This window comes from Opisthocomus hoazin, chromosome Z (assembly GCF_030867145.1).
Source record: "Opisthocomus hoazin isolate bOpiHoa1 chromosome Z, bOpiHoa1.hap1, whole genome shotgun sequence".
Taxonomy (NCBI): Eukaryota; Metazoa; Chordata; class Aves; order Opisthocomiformes; family Opisthocomidae; genus Opisthocomus; species Opisthocomus hoazin.
In genome coordinates, this window is record NC_134454.1 from 13,847,455 (window position 1) to 13,870,166 (window position 22,712).

Here is a 22,712-nt window from a genome sequence, read left to right on the forward strand (position 1 = left end):
AGTAAGTTTGCAGATGACACCAAGCTGGGTGGGAGTCTTGATCTGCTTGAGGGTAGGAAGTCTCTGCAGGGAGATCTGGACAGACTGGATTGATGGGCCGAGGCCAACTGCATGAGTTTCAACAAGGCCAAATGCCGGGTCCTGCACTTGGGTCACAACAACTCCATACAATGCTACAGGCTTGGGGAAGAGTGCCTGGAGAGCTGCCCAGTGGAAAAGGACCTGGGGGTGCTGGTCGACAGCCATCTGAACATGAGCCAGCAGCGTGCCCAGGTGGCCAAGAAGGCCAACGGCTTCCTGGCTTGTATCAGGAATGGTGTGGCCAGCAGGAGTAGAGGGGTGACCGTGCCCCTGTACTTGGCACTGCTGAGGCCACACCTCGAGTGCTGTGTTCAGTTTTGGGCCCCTCACTCCAAGAAGGACATTGAGGTGCTGGAGCGTGTCCAGAGAAGGGCAGAAAAGCTGGTGAGGGGTCTGGAGAACAAGTCTTACGAGGAATGACTGAGGGAGCTGGGTCTGTTTAGTCTGGAGAAGAGGGAGCTGAGGGGAGACCTTCTTGCTCTCTGCAACTACCTGAAAGGAGGTTGTAATGAGGTGGGTGTTGGTCTCTTTTTCCCAGGTAACTAGCGATAGGACTAGAGGCAGTGGTTTCAAATTGTGCCAGGGGATATTTAGATTGGATATTAGGAAAAATTTCTTTACTGAAAGAGTGGTCAGACATTGGAACAGGCTGCCCAGGGATGTGGTGGAGTCACCATCTCTGGAGGTGTTCAAAAAACGTGTAGATGTGGCACTACGGGTTATGGTTTAGTAGGCATGGTGGTATTGGGCAGAAGGTTGGACTTGATGATCTTAGAGGTCTTTTCCAACCTATGGTTCTGTGATTCTATGATTTACGCTTAGCACCAAAACACAGCTGATTCCATGTATTGCACTGAAATGTATTCCATGTGTTGCACTGAAACCAACAAGACCATTTGTAACCAAAGTCTCGGTGCTGAGACTGAGCTATGTACAATTTATTTCTTGATATGTTGTACAATGTCCATATTATCTGGGCTTTTCAGCTAAATGAATTATCATCTTGAAGAAAGGATGATGCTGAGATGCTGATGCTAAGAGTAGCTGAAGTATGTGTACGCTATGGCTTCCCTGAGCCTAAGGTTAGCCCTGCTGTCTCTGAGGTGCAGCTGGTTTCATACACAGGCCTGGAGTGTTGATCGATGCTGAAAAAAAAGTTAACTTTTAGTTTTATGTGATTCAGCTGCTATGTTTTCTACTTTGTATTTTGGGTTTTTTTCTATTTCCTGCTTCTGGAGGCAGTGAGATCTCTATAGAAATCATTCAGATTTTCTTCCAATGGCTTCTTTCTTGAGATCCCTTAAAACTTTACAGTTTTGCATGATCTTCTGCATTAGTTGTATTGTGCATCCTCAATAGCTGAGTTTTGCCAGCAAATTTCAGGTCTGTGTCCTATCTTGCAGTCACATCCTGAATCTTTACTGCATGCTGTTAAAAGTCAATGCAACAAAAAAAAGTCGGTCAAATTCTAGATAAATTCAGATTACAGATAAGGTGCAGATTTTTAACAGTGATAGTAACTGCCTGACTTTATTTTCCATTCAATTCTTCTTTTTTCTCTGGAAGACAGTCTTTAGTCAAATAGGTTATCTGGCTCAATACCCAGCTGTTGCTAAAGGTGCCTCCTGTCTGTCCTACAATTTCCCTTCACACAAGTATGACCCCTGTCTGTTTCTCTAGTTTTTGTCTCTCTCTTTATCCTTTCCTCTTGCACTCAGCTAAGCTTCCAGCTTCTGTTTTCCTTTGTCTCTTTTACTCTATAACCTGCCATGCTTCTGCCTCTGCCACCTTTTGTCTTGTTGGGCACACCGCCCTATGAACCAGGCACCCCCTCCATTGGTTCCTTCGCTCCACGTATGTCCAACTTCACCCTCTCCCCCCTAGCCATATTGTAGTACGCATGCACATGCACACATACTGACCCTGTTTCTTCTTCCTCCCTTCCCCTGGTATTAGTCTTGTACATTCACATGTGCCTCTGCCTTCCTATTTGCTGCATGGTTTCCAGTTGTGAGGATATTAAGAGAAGATGGGGAGCAGTCTGATTCCTTTGTTGGGGAGTAGGTGGTGGTGATTAAAAATTCTTTTTGTCTCAGCCCTTCTCTATTTGATAAAACGGGACCGAAGCCCCAATGTGCAGTCTTCTTTTATTGTGGCGTTTGAGAGTAGAGTTTGATTTTTATGTTTTCAAATATTTTAGGCTTTGATACTGTATTTTGTATCAAGATTGTACAAAAATAAATCAGCAAGTAGATAAAACTAGAGAATCTGTTTGAAAACTGAATAAAATGAACCAAACATGAAACATCCACAAAGTATTTTGGTAGCCGCAGGAAATTCTGTGTGCATCTTATTTCTTTAGTTTTATTTGTTGATGTTCCTTCACATTATTATTTTTCCTTTACCTAGAAGAACTTTTAAGTAGAAATATATATTATGTGTCTGCATTTAAAAAATGTTTATTTTTCTTTAGATTAAAAAAACTCTGTTCTTCACATATATTCTGTTTCACATAGTCTGTCACTACTTTTTAATCTGAAATCCCTCACAAGGCTAGTGATTAGGTTTTTTTGATGCATAGTCCAATTATAGGAATTAATGAAACAGACCTGAACGGAAGACTTCCTGGGGGAAGGTGATTTACTTTTAGTTAATTTCTGAAGTAGGTGGCATCTACTCACTCACAGTCCTGTATCCTCATAGCCACAATACCAAAACCTAGAGTCAAAGTAGTCTGGGCAGGGTTATTTTGTGCAGCACAGGGAACAAGGGATGCTGGCTATTGATGTCTTGCTGTGCTTTCTGGTTTATTCATGACAGATGATGACAGACTTGGTTTGGGACGGCTTTTATGCCATTTGGGAATAAGTAGATAATGTGGTAGGATCGTTTACTTCACACTGCAGCTTATTTGATCCACCTTAACTCTAAGGCAAGGTTGCTGACCATTGTCAATATTTTCCTCATTATGAATATTGTATGTCTGTAGTCTGTCATCCCATTAAAAGGAAGTGAAATAGCCCATTTAACGTGTTGTAACCCTCTTCTCATCTGCATTTTATTGTAGTGTAGTTATTTTGTGCTAGTGAGTCATCTTTATTGTATAGTCTCATCACAGATCTTCTGCTACAAAGTCATTCGCATCGCAGTCCTGGTGCAAGCAACTTCTCTGTGTTTACCTGTTTGTTGCTGCTAATCATGTCCTTGGTTCTCAATGCATGCTGTTCTTTTAACTCTTCTTTTTTCTTTCATCTTTTATTTTCATATACAAGCATTTCCACTCATACTTCATCATTACCATTGTTAATATGACTATGGCAAAACTTTGCATGATTATAGCAACTTTTATTTGCTTTATTTAACAGGAAAAATGAATCATAGAATCATAGAATGCTTTGGGTTGGAAGGGATCTTTAGAGGTCAGTTTTAACTGGATTTCACAATAGTACTCTGTAGGCAGTTGAAAAGCTTTACAGTTTATGTAAAATAAAAAAAAGTGAAAGCACTGCATTACACACGGATGATCTATTAGTTGAAAAGTGAAGGCACACATTTTCAAGGAAAATGAGTGCTTCAGCATTTCTAAACACATTTTTAATAGTTTGTCAATTAGCTGCTTACTTTCTTAAAAAATGGTTTTCTAGAATTGCTACAGATGTTTACTATTTTAAATTCGTAGTTTTAAGCAGCTGTGTTTGGATTTGTTTTGTTGATAATTGTATATGGGACTAAGATACTAGGCAATAAAGAAACTTGAAAATTCTTATGTTAGAAAACTGACCATATGAATCCTCAAATTTATAAATATTTACAGGTACAGATAAAGGTCATTTCAATAATATTATAATTTCTTATAAAACAATTACAAATACTGAATCAGGGAGCTCCTCTGTGTTAGGTGACTATTAAGTGGTATGGCCAGAAGCATGCTGCATCTGCGTAATTAATATGTGTATAAATGTGAGAAGAATTTAGTGGGCTCTTTAAACAAACTGCTACTTAACAAGGCTGTTTAATAAAGACATTTTCCCACTTTTAGAGGTTGTAAGTAATAATATATATAATTCCGTCGCATTCTTAGTAATTGCTATGATGTGAACACACTTATAAATAATTGTATATTATTATTTATAACATAGGTATATAAATAATGTATGTTTGTATATCTAGATACCAATAAGTGGGAGATTTCCCACCATAATTTCAAAATTATATTTTAATGATGTTTGGCATCAATACTGGCTATCAGAATAATGCCAAGAGTGCCTAGAACAAGTAGGTAGATACCATTTTGGCCACCAGCTCAGGAGAACACTGAAGTACATACTCATAGTTGATGATAAGTGCCATTAAATCAGTTTTCCATAATTAAATATTTTGTAAACTGATTTAACATATTTCATTGCTGTTACTTGTATTTTGATTTCTTCTCATAGACCACTGATAGTTTTTTTCTCGTGCAAAACATTAGCTTACTTTTGTGCGTGCCATTAAGTCAACTGTTATATAGCTGCAAAATACTACTTAACATACAGCATAAAGTTTATGCTATGAAGTATGGCCAACACTAGGAGATGCTGATATGTGGTATTTTCACTCTCTTAAAATTTCTGCATATAATGAGAAATAGTTCCATTCACAGTGAAATACATGAGGGGCTGTTTTCAGGAATCCAATTATAGGAGGCTGCTCTCATGGAGCTTCTGCATATACACTACAGTTTGTCATCTACTTAGTAAAATAATTCTATCGTATTAGGCAGGCACTCTAGTACTTTTATTTATCCTCCTGCAAACCCAAAACAGGCAGTCAATTTCTGCTTGGTGATAATACTATAATGGTCTAATTATTTCTGTAGTACTTAACAGTGGTTGGAGCAGACCTCATTTCCCGGTAGTGTTGTGTGCCATTAACTGGAATAACAGGTAGCTGTGTAGAATACAATGGAAATTTCACATATAAGAGAAAACATTACTTACTATTATGTAGTCATCTAGTTTTGTTTCAGTTGTTTTGAAGTCTGATTGTTCTGTTTATTCCAATTTTATCAACAGCTGTTATATTCGAGATAATGCTCTGACACTATGTGCTGCAAATAGTGAATAAGAGCTTTTTATATTTAAACTTGTTTTAAGAAGCACATAAAGATATTACATAGCTACAGTTCTACACTGAAGGGTTTGAAGTGAAATCCTCTTAACTCTGCTTTGAAGGTATTCATGTGGATGCTTTCCTGTGAAGATGAATAGCTGGAACGTTGGCCACAGTAGACAGTAAAAGTCAGAATTAACTAGTAAGAGTAATTCTGTTAATTAAAGGACAGACACTTAAGGCTATGTTGGTATCACAATGATGAGGATAATCAGATTTAACCTAAAATCACATATCTTTTACAGAAGGAGATGCATATCACTTTGCTCTTTTATTTTGTATGCAACTAACAGTGCTTTCAAACCAATATTGAACAGAGTATTTAAAAGACATTTTTATCATCACCGTGCAAGGACAGATATATGAAAAGAGATCTGCTAGTGAAAACGTACCTTTGCTGACATTTTTAACTGTTGAGACTCTGAGACAGATTAAGATAATTTTATTAAAGGTGTGTATAGGTATAATAGGCATAAAACACACTGTATACAACTGGAGTTATAGAGTGCTGGATTTGCTCTAAACTCTAGAATTTCATACTGTACATGCCAAACACTGAAAACTAGCAAATCTAAAGCACTTCCTGATGGTGTGATTTTATTGGGAAGTTACAGGCTTGTATTTCACGAGTTTGACATGCTGAGGTAAGGAACTGAGCAGCTTTTAATCCTGTTCAGAAACAAACTGATGAAAATTAGGATCTTAATCTGATTCCCTGAGCATATTAGCAACAAATTTGTAACATGTTACTTCTAAATTTTTTAATGGGTATGGTAAGCTTTTCTTTTGATACTTTATTATCTTTAGTAGCTTGTTATTTGAGAACAGATTTTTTTACTGTTGATTGTTGAGAACAGTATCTGATTTGTACAAAGAATTTATATGAATTGTGAGGAATATGAATTTAGACTCACACTGATGCTGTAACATGTTTTATAAATAGACCTTCCTTACTTATTACTTGTTCCTCCATTTTTAGTATAGCTGTGTGAGAAACCATCTTTTTTTTTTTTTTTTTTTGGTATATCAAATTGAACTCTGTCTTTTCAGTTCTTCCTGCAGCAAGTTTTCAATATTCGAGCATTGGTTCATTGAGGGTGGGTTTTTTTTTTTTACATGGTCTTATATGCTTGTTCTGTAAGCTTCCTTGATTTACTATTCTTATTGAAGTAATGCCACAATTTGTCAAGATTTCACATTCGTAAAGGCATATAATCATCATTACTAATTAAAAGATGATTTCTGTGTACAGAACATTGAGTTTTCAGTATATAAACAAAATAATTTTCATAAGCTTGTCTGTAGGTGTTGGAGGGGGGGAATTGCTTAGAAGTTATTATTAACTGTCTGCTGTAACCAGAATAATTCTATTTATGTGTCTAAGAAATGACACATATTTCATTGGAGTGTTTATCTTCCTTCTTTCTGGCAATACCTACTGTTTGCCGGTTACCAGACTATATCAGTAAACTCTCAGATTAAAGGAATGGTGATCGTTACCCAGTCCAATTTGCAACAATATTCTGTTTTTTTAAGATTTCATTAGAATTTAAAATTCCCAAGATTCACCCTGTCCAACTTTGGAGATGTAATGTGTGTGAGTATCTTTTCTAAAACAGAGGTTATTTCAAATTGGCTTTAGAGTCAAGGGCATTCAGTCAGATCTTGATTTTCCATCGGTGTGTTACCCAGCCTGGGAAGAAGGGGCACTATGGCCTCTGTGCGTGCCAGCAGCACTGTTGGTGTACTCAGGATGCAGTGTTTGCTTGCTCACTTGAGGGGTGCTGGCTGGCCCAGCATGAGAGCACTGTGAGTAGAAAAGATTACTTGCCTTTGCCTTCATCCTTGCACTTTAACAATGTGCTCTGGCAGTCTAATTTTAAATACCTAGGTGATCCACGCTTCCGGATTATGTGGTTTGCACAAACCCTTTGTTACTCTGACAAATGGAAAATAGATCGTATGTGCTTTAAACGGACTGTGTTCTGCTGTTATGTGCACAGCTTTTAAAAAATTGTCAGAAATTTGTCACTGAAGAAAGAATGTATCAGATATTTTTATCCACCTGTTTAACTGGAATCAGGCTATTAATAAAACTGGAGGTCAGTAACTACCAGTATACCACAGGGGTCAATACCGGCTCTGATTCTGTTGAACATATTCATTAATGATCTGAATGATGGGGCAGAGCACACCCTCAGCAAGTATATAATATCTCAAGGGAGGGTGCAAAGAGGACGGAGCCAGGCTCCTTCCAGTGGTGCCCAGTGACAGGACCAGAGGCAATGGGCACAGACTGAAACACAGAAGCTTCCCTCTGAACATCAGGAAACACTTTTTCACTGTGAGGGAGACCAAGCGCTGGCACAGGTTGCCCAGGGAGGTTGTGGAGTCTCCATCCTTGGAGATACTCAAAAGCTGCCTGGACATGGTCCTGGGCAACTGGCTCAACAAGCAGGTGACCCTGCTTGAGCAGGGGGTTGGACCAGGTGACCTCCAGAGGTCCCTGACCACATCAACTATTATACAATTCTGTGAAAATAGTTTTCTGGATTTCCTGTAGTGTTACTGTTTCTACGGAAAAAGGAATCAATCAAAATGGAAACAAAGTTTTTTATCTGTAGTTTATCATCTGTTATTTTCTTGGAGTTTTCATTATGGGACAGCTATAAAGCCATCATGTCCAAATCGTTAGCACTAAAAGAAACCTGATCTCAGGCAAAACTAAACATAGCAGCTGCAGTTAAGGTGCTAATCCATTTTACCGTAACTCACACGTAATATTTGAAGGGCATTACAGCTACACTCCATAGCAGCAGACTTTTTTCTTTAATATTCTCTTATTTTAGATCTTACAGTATAAATATAAATAGAAATGGACTCCTAAGAAAATCTGATATGAAACTTTTAATGTAGGGTCTCTTTTCATATTGCTAAGAAAGACGGTATATAAAGTTGTAGAACAGTACATTACTTGCAAGAAAGAATCGCTGTAGTCATTCAGTTCAAAGTGAAAAGAAGCAAAGACCAGAGCAACAGCTGGCTACTCACTAGCAAATAAATAGTGTGATGTAGAAAGGTCCGCTATGATTTTTTGTCCTTGCCCAGAACAGTAAGATATATTTTAGAAAAATATCTTTAATACAGTCATATCAATCAGAACATGGCATTGCAGTGTTTGTATAATGTCTTCACTGCTTGTCTTTGTCCTGCATCAATTTTTCAGAAACTTTCTTTGCAAACACCGATTCTCTTTTGGAAATCCTCCATGCTGACCCCTTTCCCTCCTCAGACAAGAGGACAGCAACTTCGTTACTTCAAGGCAGAAGACTGTGAAGTCGCAGTAGTAGTTGTTTGCCTTCAGTTGCCAGTGCCACATATGCAGTTAACATTGCCCAAGACGTAGAACACTTTGTTCACCCTCCAAACACATCAGTGTAGAATTTGAGAAACACCGCTGCAAACGGTCAATTAAAAATTAGTTACTCTCATGTACCTAGTAGGAACTGACCTCTTTATTCACAATTTTTATAAACACCTGCAGCAACCATTCTGTGACTAGAGCTGTATACTTATCACAAATTATCAATTGTTTTTGCCAACAATTTTCATATAAGTCTGTATTTAATATACACTGGTGAAGATTTTGGGTATATATAAAATATGCTGTGCAGTTTTCTCTTTTCAGCACATAGTATTTAAGGGAAGTTAGGGAAACTGTATTTTGAAAAATGAGTTCCTTCCTTTTTCTTAGGCTAACCTCAAACTGATGGGTTGAGGAGGACATCTGATAGCTGCATTTTGTTTAGTCTCGCACCCCTAATGAGGGATAAATGTGAGTATCTTATCTGTCATGTCTCACTGTCTGTCTGTCTGTTTTTCTAGGAGGTGACTTCCTGTCCTTTTTAAGAAAAAAGAAGGATGAGCTAAAAATCAAACAGCTGGTAAAATTTTCATTAGATGCTGCTTCTGGTATGGCATATCTCGAATCTAAAAATTGTATACATAGGTAAGAAAGATTTTTTTCTCACTATTGTAATTTTGATCATTGGAAATGTTAGCTGTTTAAGTGTATATGGTGCTTATTATCAATAGGAATGATCCCTACAATTTGGGAAAAAAGGCTACACTTTTTCTGAAAGGAGGTTGTTATTGCTTATTGAATTCAAAACTGTTCTGTTCATTTGGGTAAAAAAGAGTACTACATTATTTGATCAGTATAGTTTGTTGCTATTAATAAAAGTTAATAATGATTTTACAGTGTAATAATTTGCACTATAAGGAACATAATTCATATGGTGACAATGAACCATGGCAAAAAGCAATCTGTGAGGCGCTTGGGGTACCTTATTTCTGTTCCCACCATTCCACTTTGTTGCTTCTTCTCCAGTTTGAGTCTGCTGTGGAGCTGCTTATACTCAATGCTTATCAAAGGGAATGTATTAATTTCCACCTATTTTTCTGTCAGAATATCATGGTATATGCCCTGCTACAATTGTATGGCTGAAATGAGAGACAAACATGATGATAATCCACTTTGCAGAAAAATGACGAATAACATGTTTCATTTGTAATATTGATGACTTCCACTTTGCATTGTAGAACATTTGTAGGTGAACTGTGTGCCACTTCACTTGCATAATCAGCTCATTTTATATTTAGCACCATTCTGATGAATGCTGTTATTGCAGACCTGAGTGACATTTCTCTTAGATTTTTATCAACAACGAATTGTTCAGCTGCAGTCGTGCAGGTCAAGAAGTAGATTTATCTGTAAAAACATAGTTCAAATGAGAGTAAGCTCAAAACCTATTTATAAAATCTTACAGTATTATTGTGTCATATGTTTTTTGCTCGTTTTGTGTTCAACTTGATTTAAGGAAGCTTAAATAGTTGCTTCTAAAACCTGGCAAAGAAAAAAACCCCAACTCACTATATAAAATCCCAGAAAAGTATTGTAAGCACCATGAGGAAAAATAGGATTAAGGTCCCAGCATTGTTATGGTCGAACGTGTTTCAGTCTGACTCTGTTTACCAATAAAATAATTGCCTAAGAATCAAAGCAAGTAACAGCATTAGTGATTTACACAAGCCTCATAAATGCTCTAGTGCTTAATAATTTCTGTAACTGTCAGATCAATATCAAATCAAGAGTGCCTATTTAGAACTCCTGAGTTCTTAGAAAATAAAACCAAGGGAAAAGTAATAGCTGAATAACTAAATTTATTACAACTGTATTGTATATCTTAGTTGGTAATTGCAGTTACTAAAAAAAAGTGCGGTATTTATTCATTAAATGATAGTGTGATGCTTGCACAATAGATATAATTTTAGAAACAATTATTTTTGGAGAAGTGCTCTCCCCAGCTCCCCCCCCTTTTTTTTAAACTGTGGAAGAAGGGTGTCCTGGCTCATCTATGTGGTTTAGTACTCTTCTAACTACCGTAGAAGGTAATGTGGCCTTACTGTGTCTCTGAAAGACGCACTCGCTGAGGGCTAGCAGTCAATAGGAAGAGCTTTTGTTAAGGTGTGTTTACAAAGTTAATAGTGATTCATAGAGTGTATTTAAGAGAGCAGGCATATGTAGTAATGTCTCTACCATATGAAGATTTAATTGTTTTCAGTTAGAAAGCTGAACATGAGTGTGTCATATAGATCTCAAGTCAGGAGAAAGAGCTGTAATCGAGTCTGTTTTGTTAGTGCCATTGACTTGCCAGTGCGCTCAGCCTGGGTTACATGTACTGTGGTAGAGTAGGGAAAAATTTCTTTCCCCCTGTTTACTTTTTAACTTTCAAAATCATCACAGAATTTGTTTATTATTATCACAGATTGTCACAGGAGGTTATCAGAGAGAGCTACCACTTTTTCCTAAAGGCAGAAACAAAATTTTCAGTAAACATATCCTGAAGAAAACTACAGTTTTAAAGTGCAACCAAGTAAGCAAACAGTATTGTCAGGAAAGCCTCTAACTTTTGTGAAACGCACAGGTTAATAAATAAAAATATGCATTTCCGGTATTACTTTACCAATCTTATTTTCTCGGATGTACAAGATTATTTTTGTTTTTTTGTGGTTGGCCGTGATACGTGCTTACTGTATTTATGAGCTAATTCTTCTGAATTTGATAGGTAAATACAACAAAAATTTCTGAATCAGAGCAACAACCAACCAAGTTTAGTGATTTTAGCAGTCATGGTAGAGGCACTTCGGTTTCTTTTTTAGTTATTAATGCAAGTTAATTGGCAAATGCTTACTCTAGGAAAGTAGCTCATGAAGTTTTAAAATGTGTTTCACCAAAGGCTAAACTGCATTTTAGTAGGATTAGCATACGTAAAAGGCCTGTTCCTTGTTTGAGGAGTTTGAGCATTTATCCAGGATTTCTGGGCACCCCAGGGGCTGGCTGGGGATGCATTAGCCTGGAAACCCTATCTGCCACAGCAGCGCAGAGTGGCTGTGGCTTGCTGGGTACTTCGAACCTGCTGCACATCAGTGGGTGCAGCACTCCTGGTGCTGTGCAGCAAACTCGCTAAGCAAGGGAATGGCAGGCTAGCAGGGAAAAGTCAAACTGTCTAGTGCTTTATAAGCAAGCTCTTGGGCGTTCAGGACTCAGAACCCCCCTGGAGTTTCAGCCCCTCCTTACCCCAGTACTGAAGGCACACTATGGGACTGTGTGATCTATACAAGGAATTCAGGAGCCCTTGTTCCCTCCGTTTTAGGTCAGGTAAGACAAATTAGTCAATGGTGAGAGCAGGTAGATTAGAATGGAACAATTAATTCATAGTAGGAGGAGGATTTAGCACTATGTAAAAAGAGTAGTAATTTTTTGAAGGAAGAATAAACGTGTTCTTTTTTGTCAGAAACTTCATCAACTGAATATGGTTCTCAGGTGAAAAAAAGGCAAGAAAATTAACTAGAGAGAAAATGGTCTAAGCAGCGGAATATTTTTTATTTTCTTTAGAAGTCCATAGCCTTTGATTACTGTTATTTAGGAAGGATCAGTAATATATGATTAGAAACAGTTTCTGTTGTGTAAGTAGCAGCAAAAGAAAATTGTTTTGCTTCATGCTGTTGTTTTGCTGCAATATTCTTTCGGCTGTTTTAAAGGTTTATTGAGAATCCTCACAGTTTTTTTTTAGTTTAGGTGACTGCAATTTAGTGACATATGCTTTTGAAGTGCTGTTAATGTGAAGCTAAAGGGTGCTCAACAGTTTATTAAGATGTTTTTTTAATGCCACTTTTTACTTGTGGCTGCACTAGCTATATTTAGCCTTTGTATTTTAAAATTCTACTTATATCTGTAGGGACTTTCTGAAATTGCTATTTGAGTCGTACTTTGACTTAGCTTTTCGGTAGTGTGGCCAGTGCAACTACTAATCTGCTCTTTGTTTTCTATTTTTGTGTGTGCTATGGTGTTTCAGTAGGTGCAAATATAAAGTTAAGATTTTTCAAGACTTAGAATGCTTAATGCTTGTGAATGATTATTTGATCTGCATTTTCGTCTCCTCTAGTATCCAGGTGTCACTTGTTCTTTGCCCTCTCTTTGTTCTGTTTAAAGAGCAGAAATGAGTGGTCTTAAAGGAAAATAAAAAGCAGCATGAAAAGATGTTATTAGAAGAAATAAAAAGAGTGGTTGAACATATACAGAACAGTGTAGTCATTTCATCTCCATTTAATTAATAGGAGGTTGAAGAACTGTTTCTTTCTTTCCGTTTTTACTGTATGCTATTGTTTGGATGTTCAATTTTTTTTCCTAATTAGAAGCACAAGAGAAGGATAGAGATGTGATAATTTCAGTTGGTTCAATAAGCATTTATGATTGGTCTTCTTTTCCAGTATTTGATTTGTGTGTGATGTATGCAGTTGTCCGTAATTTACTTCTAGTTTCCAAACCAATCCTGTGGGAGTATAGGAGAGAAGCTGCAACTACCTGATTCAGAGAATTTGGGCATGCCTATTGTTTTATTTTTGCTTCTTTTTACGACCATCATTTTGTAATGAAACTAATTTGTATTGTGGTAGAACTCAATAGGAAAAATATTTCAATACTGAGAGAAGCAGTTGTGTGTAGGATTTCCTCTGGTTTTATCATTTCATAGTCGGTACGATCTTTCAAAATCAAAGAGACTGTTAGAATTTGAAAATATTTCTGTGTGGAAAATTGTGTTGTAGCTTTATCTACAAGTAGTACATACATAATTCTAATTGAAACTAGGAGAAATAATTTTCTTTTTTTCCATTACCTACTGTGCTCCTTGACAGTATTCTGTACACAGTTTCCCTGCTTTAATTGAGAAATGGAATGATTTTTAACTTCTTTAAGAGCTTTTACAAATACATTAAGAACCAGTTTATTTTTTAAAATATTTAATGTGAACCTCACGAGATTCAGCAAAACCAGGTGTAAGGTCCTGCACCTGGGTAGGGGCAATAACAGTATTAATATAGACTGGGAGATGAAGGAATTGTGAGCAGACCTGAGGACAAAGATGTAGGGGTGCTGGTGGATGAAAAGCTGAACATGAGCCACCAATGTGCTCTTGCAGCCCGGAAGGCCAACCATATCCTGGGCAACATCAAAAGCAGTGTGGCCAGCAGGTCAAGGGAGGGGATTCTGCCCCTCTGCTCTACTCTGGTGAGACCCCACCTGGAGTCCTGCGTCCAGCTCTGGGGTCCCCACTATGAGAAGGACGTGGACCTGTTGGAGCGAGTCCAGAGGAGGGCCACAAAAATGATAGGAGGGATGGAACACCTCTGCTGTGAGGAAAAGCTGAGAGAGTTGGGGCTGTTCAGCCCAGGAAAGGGGAGGCTTTGGGAAAACCTCAGTGTGGCCTTGCACTGTGTAAAGAGGGCTTATCAGAAAGACGGACAAAGACTTTTTATCTGTAGTGACAGGCAGCAACAGGACAAGAGGCAATGGTTTTAAACTGAAAGAGGTTTATATTGAAGGAAATTCTTTACTGTGAGGGTGGTGAGGCACTGGCCCAGGTTGCCCAGAGAAGCTGTGTCTGCCCCCTCCCTGGCAGTGTTCAGTGCCAGGTTGGATGGGGCTTTGAGCAACCTGGTCTAGTGGAAGGTGTCCCTGCGCGTGGCAGGGGTTTGGACTGAATGATCTTTGGAGATCCCTTCCAACCTGAACTATTCTGTGATTAACCAAATTTGAAGGTGTGTTATTAGGAGAGAACTATAATGAAAGATAGAATCTTAAAAGCGTTTAATTAATAAACATTCCCAGTGCCAGTTTTTCACTGAAGTTACCAGCAGTAGCCTGAAACTATGCATCTGCCAATTTCAGCACAAAGTTGCTTTTCAATTCAAATTACTTATTTTCAGTATGTGCACTATGTGTGTGAGAAGATATGGACTAACTGCATTGCAGGTGTACTCCTTAGTCAAGTTTTACTTTCAGTCAGCGCAGTAACGTTTTTTACGTTCTACAAGTCTCCCATATGCTGAATTAAAGAAGACAGTTTTGTTGGTAAGACAATCATGTTCTGTGATCCCGTTCTTCCATTTTTAGTCATATTAACTACTACTTATTTTTGCTTTAGTTTTCTAGTTATTAGAAACCCCACATGAAATTAAAAGTGGCTGCTTTAGCTTCATGCTATGAAATCCTGGCTCTGTTGATGTGAATACTAGGTTTCTATAGTTTTCAATATATATGTGCTGCTTATATTAATTACATATAAATTACTAGGCAGATACTTGCTTCCTAGTTACTTATCCAGTTTAGATGATCTACTCTGCTCCCAGAGCTTGTTTTTGTCTTCAGTCTGACAAGTGCTAATGTAAAAAATTTTGGAAAGAGGTGTCATAACTCTCATAACCATGAATGACATAAGAACTGTACTAAATAGTTAAGTTAGTCATTCCTTTCCTGTCAATCTTCTATTTCTTCCTGGGACAATAGTTCACCTAAAAAGGATGAAAAGTGATCCTATTCCATCTAGCATAGGTGCTGTTCAGTTTAGTGTATCAGTAGTAATTCAAGGCTCCTGGTAGCAGGAGAATGATGATTTCACTCCAAAACTGCACAGGTCTCCTTCCTAAGGAGAGGGGATAACCTCCTTGCTTGATTTCTCTGCCTAAATCCAGTGGAAGGTAGGAGCTACATCTGAGAATCATAGAATGGTTTGGGTTGGAAGGGAGCTTATACATCATCTCGTCCAACACCCCTGCCATACACAGGGACACCTTCCACTAGACCAGGTTGCTCAAAGCCCCATCCAGCCTGGCCTTGAACACTGACAGGGAGAGGGCAGCCACAGCTTCTCTGGGCAGCCTGTGCCAGTGCCTCACCACCCTCACGGTGAAGAATTTCTTCCTAATATCTAATCTAAATCTGCCCTCCTTCGGCTTGAAGCCATTACCCCTTGTCCTATCACTACATCTCCTTATAAAAAGTCCCTCTCCAGCTTTCAAGTAGGCCCACTTCAGGTACTGGAAGGCCACAATGAGGTCACAGAATCACAGCATGTTAGGGGTTAGAAGGAACTTCTGTGCCAATCCCCCTGCCAAAGCAGGGTCACCTAGAGCAGGCTGCACAGGACCTTGTCCAAGCGGGTCTTGAATATTTCCAGAGAAGGAAAATCCACAACCTCCCTGGACAACCTGTTCCAGGACTCCGTCACCCTCGGAGTGTTCTTCCTTATGTTCAGATGGAACTTCCTGTGCTTCAGTTTGTGCCCATTGCCCCTTGTCCTGTCACTGGGCACCACTGATAAAAGAGTCTGGCCCCGTCCTCTGGACACCCACCCTTAAGATATTTGTAGGCATTTATAAGGTCCCCCCTCAGCCTTCTCTTCTTCAGGCTGAACAAGCCCATCTCCCTCAGCCTTTCCTCGTAGAAGAGATGCTCCAGTCCCCTCACCATCTTTGTAGCCCTCCGCTGGTCTCACTCCAGTAGTTTCTCATCTCTCTTGAATTGGGGAGCACAGAACTGGACACAGTACTCCGGATGGGGCCTCACTATGGCAGAGTAGAGGGGAAGGAGAACCTCCCTCGACCTGCTGGCCACACTCTTCTTAATGCACCCCAGGATCCCATTGGCCTTCTTGGCAGCCAGGGCACACTGCTGACTCATGGTCAACCTGTTGTCCACCAGCACTCCCAGGTCCCTCTCTGCAGAGCTGCTCTGCATCAGGTCCGCCCCAAGCCTGTACTGGTGCATGGGATTGTTCCTCCCCAGGTGCAGGACCCTGCACTTGCCCTTGTTGAACCTCATCAGGTTCCTCTCTGCCCAGCTTTCCAGCCTGTCCAGATCTCGCTGAATGGCAGCACAGCCTTCTGGTGTATCCACCACTCCTCCCAGTTTTGTCATGAGCAAACTTGCTGAGTGTGCACTCTGTCCCTTCGTCCAGGTCACTGATAAGAAGTTGAATAAGACTGGGCTGAGTACTGACCCCTGGGGAACCTGCTAGTTACAGGCTTTGAACTAGACTCAGCGCTGCTGATGGCAACCCTGTGAGCTCTGCCATTCATCCAGTTCTCAATCCACTTCACCGACCACTGATCCAGCCCACACTTCCTGAGCTTCCCTAGGAGGATGTTATGGGAGACCGTGTCCAAAGCCATGCTGAAGTCGAGGTAGACAACATCCACTCTCTCCCCTTATCTACCCAGCCAGTCATGCCATTGCAGAAAGCTATCAGATTAGTCAAGCATGATTTCCCCTTGGTGAATCCATGCTGACTACTCCTGATAACCTTCTTTTCTTCCGCTTGCTTGATGATGACCTCCAGAACGAGCTGCGTTCCATCCCTTTCCCAGGATGGAAGTGAGGCTGACCAGCCTGTAGTTCCCTGGGTCCTCCTTCTTGCCCTTTTTGAAGATTGGAGTGACATTGGCCTTTCTCCAGTCCTCGGGCACCTCTCCTGTCCTCCCGGACCTTTCAAGGATGATGGGGAGTAGCTCAGCAGTGATATCCGCCAGCTCCCTCAGCACTCGTGGGTGCATTCCATCGGGGCCCATGGATTTGTGGACATCCAGATTGCTGAAGAGATCTCTCACACAATCCTCCTCGACCAAGGGAAGGTCATGCTCTCTGTAGGCTTCCTCTCTTGCCTGCAGGGCCTGGGATTCCTGAGGGCCAGCCTTAGGACTAAAGACTGAGGCAAAGAAGGTATTCATTAACTCCTCCTTCTCTGCATCCTCCGTCACCAGGACACCCACCTCATTTAGCAGGGGCCCCACATTTTCCCTAGTCTTCCGTTTGCTGCTGATGTACTTAAAGAATCCTTCTTGTTGTCTTTGACATCCCTTGCCAGATTCAGTTCCAGGTGGGCTGGCCTTAACTTTCCTTGTCACATCCCTGCGTGCTCTGACAACATTTGTGTACTCCTCCCAAGTGACCTGTCCCTTTTTCCACATTCTATAGACCTTTCTCTTCTGGCTGATCTCTGCTAGAAGCTCCTTGCTCATCCATGCGGGTCTCCTGCCTCTATTGCAAGATTTCTTTCTCTGGGGGATGCACTGCTCCTGAGCATGGAGGACGTGATGTTTAAACAGTGACCAGCTCTCTAGAACCCCCCTACCTTCTAGAGCCCTGACCCACGGGTTTCCTCCCAGTAGGTCCTTGAAGAGGCCAAAGTTAGCTCTACTGAAATCCAAGGTTTTGATCCTACTTGTCACCCTGCTTCCTCCATGCAGGATCCTGAAGTTCACCATTTCATGGTCACTGCAGCCGAGGCTGCCCCCAACCTTCACATCCTCAGCCAGTCCCTCTTTGTTCGTCAGTACACGGTCCAGCAGATCGCCTTTCCTTGTTGGTTCCTCTACCACTTGCATCAGAAAGTTGTTATCGATGCTCTGTAGAAACCTCCTGGACTGTGTGTGTCTGGCTGTGTGGTCTTCCCAGCTGATGTCAGGGTGATTGAAGTCCCCCACCAGAACCAGGGCCTGTGACTGTGAGGCTGCTTGCCGCTGCTTGTAAGAAGGCCTAGTCAGCTTCCTCCTCCTGCTCAGGTGGCCTGTAGTACACACCCAGACACAACAGTGTCACCCACATGAGCCTGTCCCGTATTTCTTACCCATAAGCTCTTGACTTGTTCTTCATCCGCCCCCAGGCAGAGCTCAATATATTCCAGTTGCTCCCTCATACACAGAGCAACCCCACCACCTCACCTTGTTGGCCTGTCTTTCCTAAAGAGTGTGTAGCCATCCATGACAGCATTCCCGTCAAGCAAGCTGTCCCACCATGTCTCTGTAATTTCCATGAGATTGTGGCCGTGTGACTGCACACAGATCTCTAATTCTTCCTGCTTATTGCCCATGCTGTGTGCATTGGTATAGAGACATTTCGGAGAGGAACTCGAGCATGCTGGTTTCCCTGGAGGGGTGCGAAATCCTCACGTCAGCACCAGCCGTGAAGCCAGGAGTTGATACCCATAATGTGCCTGTTTCTAGCTGATCCCCTGACTCCAACTGGTAAAACGGAGGAAAAGACAACTTGGGCACCAAAGCTTTTAGCTTTCACCCCCAGGGCTTTGGAAGTTCCTTAATTCTGCCAGCATTCCGACTTGCAGTGTCATTTGTTCCTACGTGAAAGAGTAACAGCAGATAGTAGTCTGTGCTTTTCACAGGTTGTGGCACACTCTCAGCCACATCTCGGACCTCAGGTCTCAGAAGGCAGCACACCTTGTGTGCCTCCCCGTCCGGTCAGCAGGCGGGTGCCTCAGTGCCCCTTAACAGGGAGTCACCCACCACGCGTACCCGTTGCTTCTTTTTAGGGTACCCGCTGTGTGCTGCTGGTGTAGTTTCCTCTTGTAGACCTTGCTCCTGGGTATCTACGGTTGTTAAAGCCTCGTATTTGTTTTTGGTAGTTGTGCTGGAGGGTGGAGGCTGGAGAGGAGTCATGCTTTTGCGGGTCACCAGGGTCTGAGGTGCCTCATTCTCATTGGTGGTCTCCACAGGAGCATGGCTCTGCAACCATGTATCTATCTCCAACTCAGCTCCTCTGATACTGCCTGGCCTGTGAACTGTTTCTTGCAGCTCGGCCACCTGACGTATCAGATCCTCAACGGTGCAGGCACTTACCAGTGCTCCAGAAGAAGGGTCTGGGCACTTGCTGCAAGCTGCAGCCTGCACTGAAGTCGCCTTTGTTACCAGTTCTGTCTGGGTGGAGGCATCAGCCATCACAAGGGCTCCAGCTGTGGGAGCTCTGGTTCTAGCTCTGAGGCGAGTGCCCACCATTCTGGCAGAGACCTGGAGCTCTCCCCTCACCTGTGGTCTACAGGCGGGTTGTAGGGACCACCCTGCCTGTGCAAACTGCCGCGCCACGCCCTGTTTGCCTGCTCTGTTTGCCATGCTCCTGGTCACCTGTGCTCCTTAAGGGCTGTTTAAATCTCCCACAGTTGCCGCTGGCAACGCCCATGCCAACGTCAGCCCGGCTCACTTGCTAGAGCTGCCAGCTCCTGGCGGGTCTCACTGCTCTTCCCTTGGATTTCCCTGGGTCTGGGAACACCCCTGTGCGCCTCAGTTGAGCGCCCAGCCACAGACGTTACCACGGATCTTACCGTCGTTGCCACTGCCTTTCTCGCCAGCTGAGAGGTCTTCCCGGAGCCTTCTCTTCTCCAGGCTGAACAACCCTAACCCGCTCAGCCTTTCCTCGTAGGAGAGTTGTTCCATCCCTCTGATCATTTTTGTGGCCCTGCTCTGGACCCGCTCCAACAGCTCCATGTCTTTCCTGTGCTGAGGGCTCCAGAGCTGGACTCAGGACTCCAGGTGGGGTCTCACCAGAGTGGAGTAGAGGGGCAGAATCCCTTCCCTCGCCCTGCTGACCATGCTGCTTTTTGATGCAGCTCAGGATACAGTTGGCCTTCTGAGCTGTTAGTGCACATTGCTGGGTCATGTTGAGTTCCTCATCAACCAGCACCCCCAAGTCCTTCTCCTCAGGACTCCTCTCAATCCATTCTCTGTCCAGCCTGTAGTTGTGCTTGGGATTGCCCTAGGTGCAGGAGCTTGCACTTGGCCTTGTTGAACTTCATGAGGTTCTCACAGGCCCACCTCTCAAGCCTGTCAAGGTCCCTCTGGATGGCATCCCTTCCCTCCAGCATGTCGACCACACCACACAGCTTGGTGTCATCGGCAAACTTGCTGAGGGTGCACTCAGTCCCACTGTCCATGACACTGCCAAAGATGTTAACAGCGCCCATCCCAGTACCGACCCCTGAAGGACGCCACTCGTCACTGGTCTCCACTCGGATGTCAGGCTGTTGATTGCAACTCTTTGAGTGCAGCCATCCAGCCAATTCCTTATCCAGCAAGTGGTCCATCCATCAAATCCATGTCTCTCCAAGTTGGAGACAGGGATGACAGGAGGGACAGTGTCAAATGCTTTGCTCAAGTCCAGGTAGATGATGTCAGTTGCTCTTCCCTTAACCACCAGTGCTGTAACCCTGTTGTAGAAGGTCACCAAACATCTGAGGCAGTATTTGCCCTTAGTGAAGCCATGTTGGCTGTCACTAATCACCTCCTTATTTTCCATGTGCCTTAGCATAGTTTCCAGTAGAATCTGCTTCGTGATCTTACTGGGCACAGAGGTGAGACTGACCAGCCTGTAGGTCCCCGGGCCTTCCTTTCTAATCTTTTTAGAAATGGGGGTTATGTTTTGCTTTTCCAATCACTGGGAACGTCACTGGACTGCCATGACTTTTAAAATATGACGGATAGTGGCTTAGCAACTTCACCTGCCAATTCCCTCAGGACCCGCAGACGCACCTCATGGACCCATAGGTCCCATGGACCTATGCATCTTCAGGTTCCTTAGATGGTATTGAACCTGGTCTTCTCCTGCAGTAGGCAGTTCTTCATTCTCGCAGTCCCTTCTTTTGCCATCTGCAACTTGGGCAGTGAGGCTGGAGCACTTGCCAGTGGGCACTTGCCGAATACTTGTCTGGGTCTGCTTTTGGCTGCCTCTGAGCAATTCAGTACTCAGTGGAATGGCTGCTTTGGTTCTGTTCCAAAGTATCTTGTTCTCCTTTAGCACAACGTGTTTCTCTGAATAGTGCATTTCCTCCTGGGCAATTGCAATACGTACAGCCTTCGTTGTAGTTTCTGTAATTTTCTGTGCTGGTGATGATTTATGAAGAAAGACAGTGTTTTCATGGAATGAGTTTGCCTTTCCATAAACTGGATGAACTCTTCAAGTTTTATTGTGCAAGCATTAATTTGCCATTATTAATTGGCTTTTTATGATTCATTCAGAACTGCATGTATAAAATTAAGTGTTAGTGCAAGATTTCAGTTCTATAGCTTTGTTTCGTAGAAAATATTTAATCATTTAGTACTGAATCAAAAAATTTTGTTCAGTTACGTTAATAATAATAGTTGATCATGCTTCAACGAATAAGTCTTTCAGAGAATTATTGTCAGTAGTACAGTTGAAACACCGCATAAATGTAATGAATAATCATAATTTCAAGCCTTATTTATAAGATGATGTCTCTGCTTCATATAAAATGATGTTTCAAAGCATGGTTTTTACAATATGGATATTAGAAATCTTTCCATTCTATTTAAAGTTAAAACCACAAACGGGAACTTTGATGAAGGACTGTTACTTTCTGTAGGCCACTTTATATCGGTATGATGTTAGTGTTAAAAAAAAAAAGCCCCCAGAATTTATTCTGTCATATCTATAAAATAATTTTTAGTTGAACTTTTAATTTGATTAGTACATTACAGTACCAAGTACCAGCTTTTATTTCTTAGTATGGACATGCTTTATGCAGCCTTCTGTGTTCCCTCTTAACTAGTAAGCTTTCTTCCATTAAAACCAGTTTACACTGACATTATTAGATTATAAAGATACTGTGCAATTATCGCATTGCAGATTTTACAGAGTTTATTGATTTTTATTTTTTTGGTCTGTTGTTCATAAGAGGCAAAGTACTAATGGAAGAATCGTTACAAATGTATAGCATTTATTTAGACAAATGATCCAGATTGCGAGTATACAGGAAGACTGCAGAAACCCTCCTTCTCCCAGCTCTGTTGTGGGTAGCTGAGGATCTGTCTGCTAACTCTTTCCAAAAAAAGTAAGTTCAAAGAGCAACTTTTGGGAGTCCTGATTGTTGCTAAGCAAATGGAGGAAGTGTTGATGGTTGCCAAATCGCCACACTGCTTGGCGCTGTGCTTCTAATGCAGGAAGGGAGTGCTGCACCCATCTCAAGGCTGCGGTGATTGCTGACACTGCTGATGCCGTACAGAGGCATTTGGAGTCTCCAGCGTGTCTCTGTGCTTCGAGAGTGCGACGCTGTTGAGGTGGTCAGTCTGCACAAGATCCGTTTTTCATCAGTGGCTATTAAAACTGCATTCCGGACCGTAACATATATCAATGCAAATGTGTCAGTGCCTTCAAATGCTCCAGGAAATTATTTTTTGTAGTTTTCACACTATTGTGTGTCTTCAAAATGCCGTATTTCCAAGCCTAAAATAACTAATACAGTGTTGTTCAGCTGCTGTCATCTAGGAGGAGAAAT

The 22,712-nt window shown here is 41.6% G+C and overlaps 1 protein-coding gene across 5 annotated transcripts in view; it reads left to right on the plus strand.

Moving 5' to 3' along the window:
- Nucleotides 1-22,712, plus strand: part of FER (FER tyrosine kinase) — a 196,671-nt gene that overhangs the window by 126,850 nt on the left and 47,109 nt on the right. For all 5 annotated transcript variants that reach the window (XM_075447292.1, XM_075447289.1, XM_075447290.1 and 2 more), the window contains one exon: nt 9,118-9,241. In XM_075447292.1, coding sequence (XP_075303407.1) covers nt 9,118-9,241 — 124 coding nt within the window. The remainder of the gene's footprint in view (nt 1-9,117; nt 9,242-22,712) is intronic.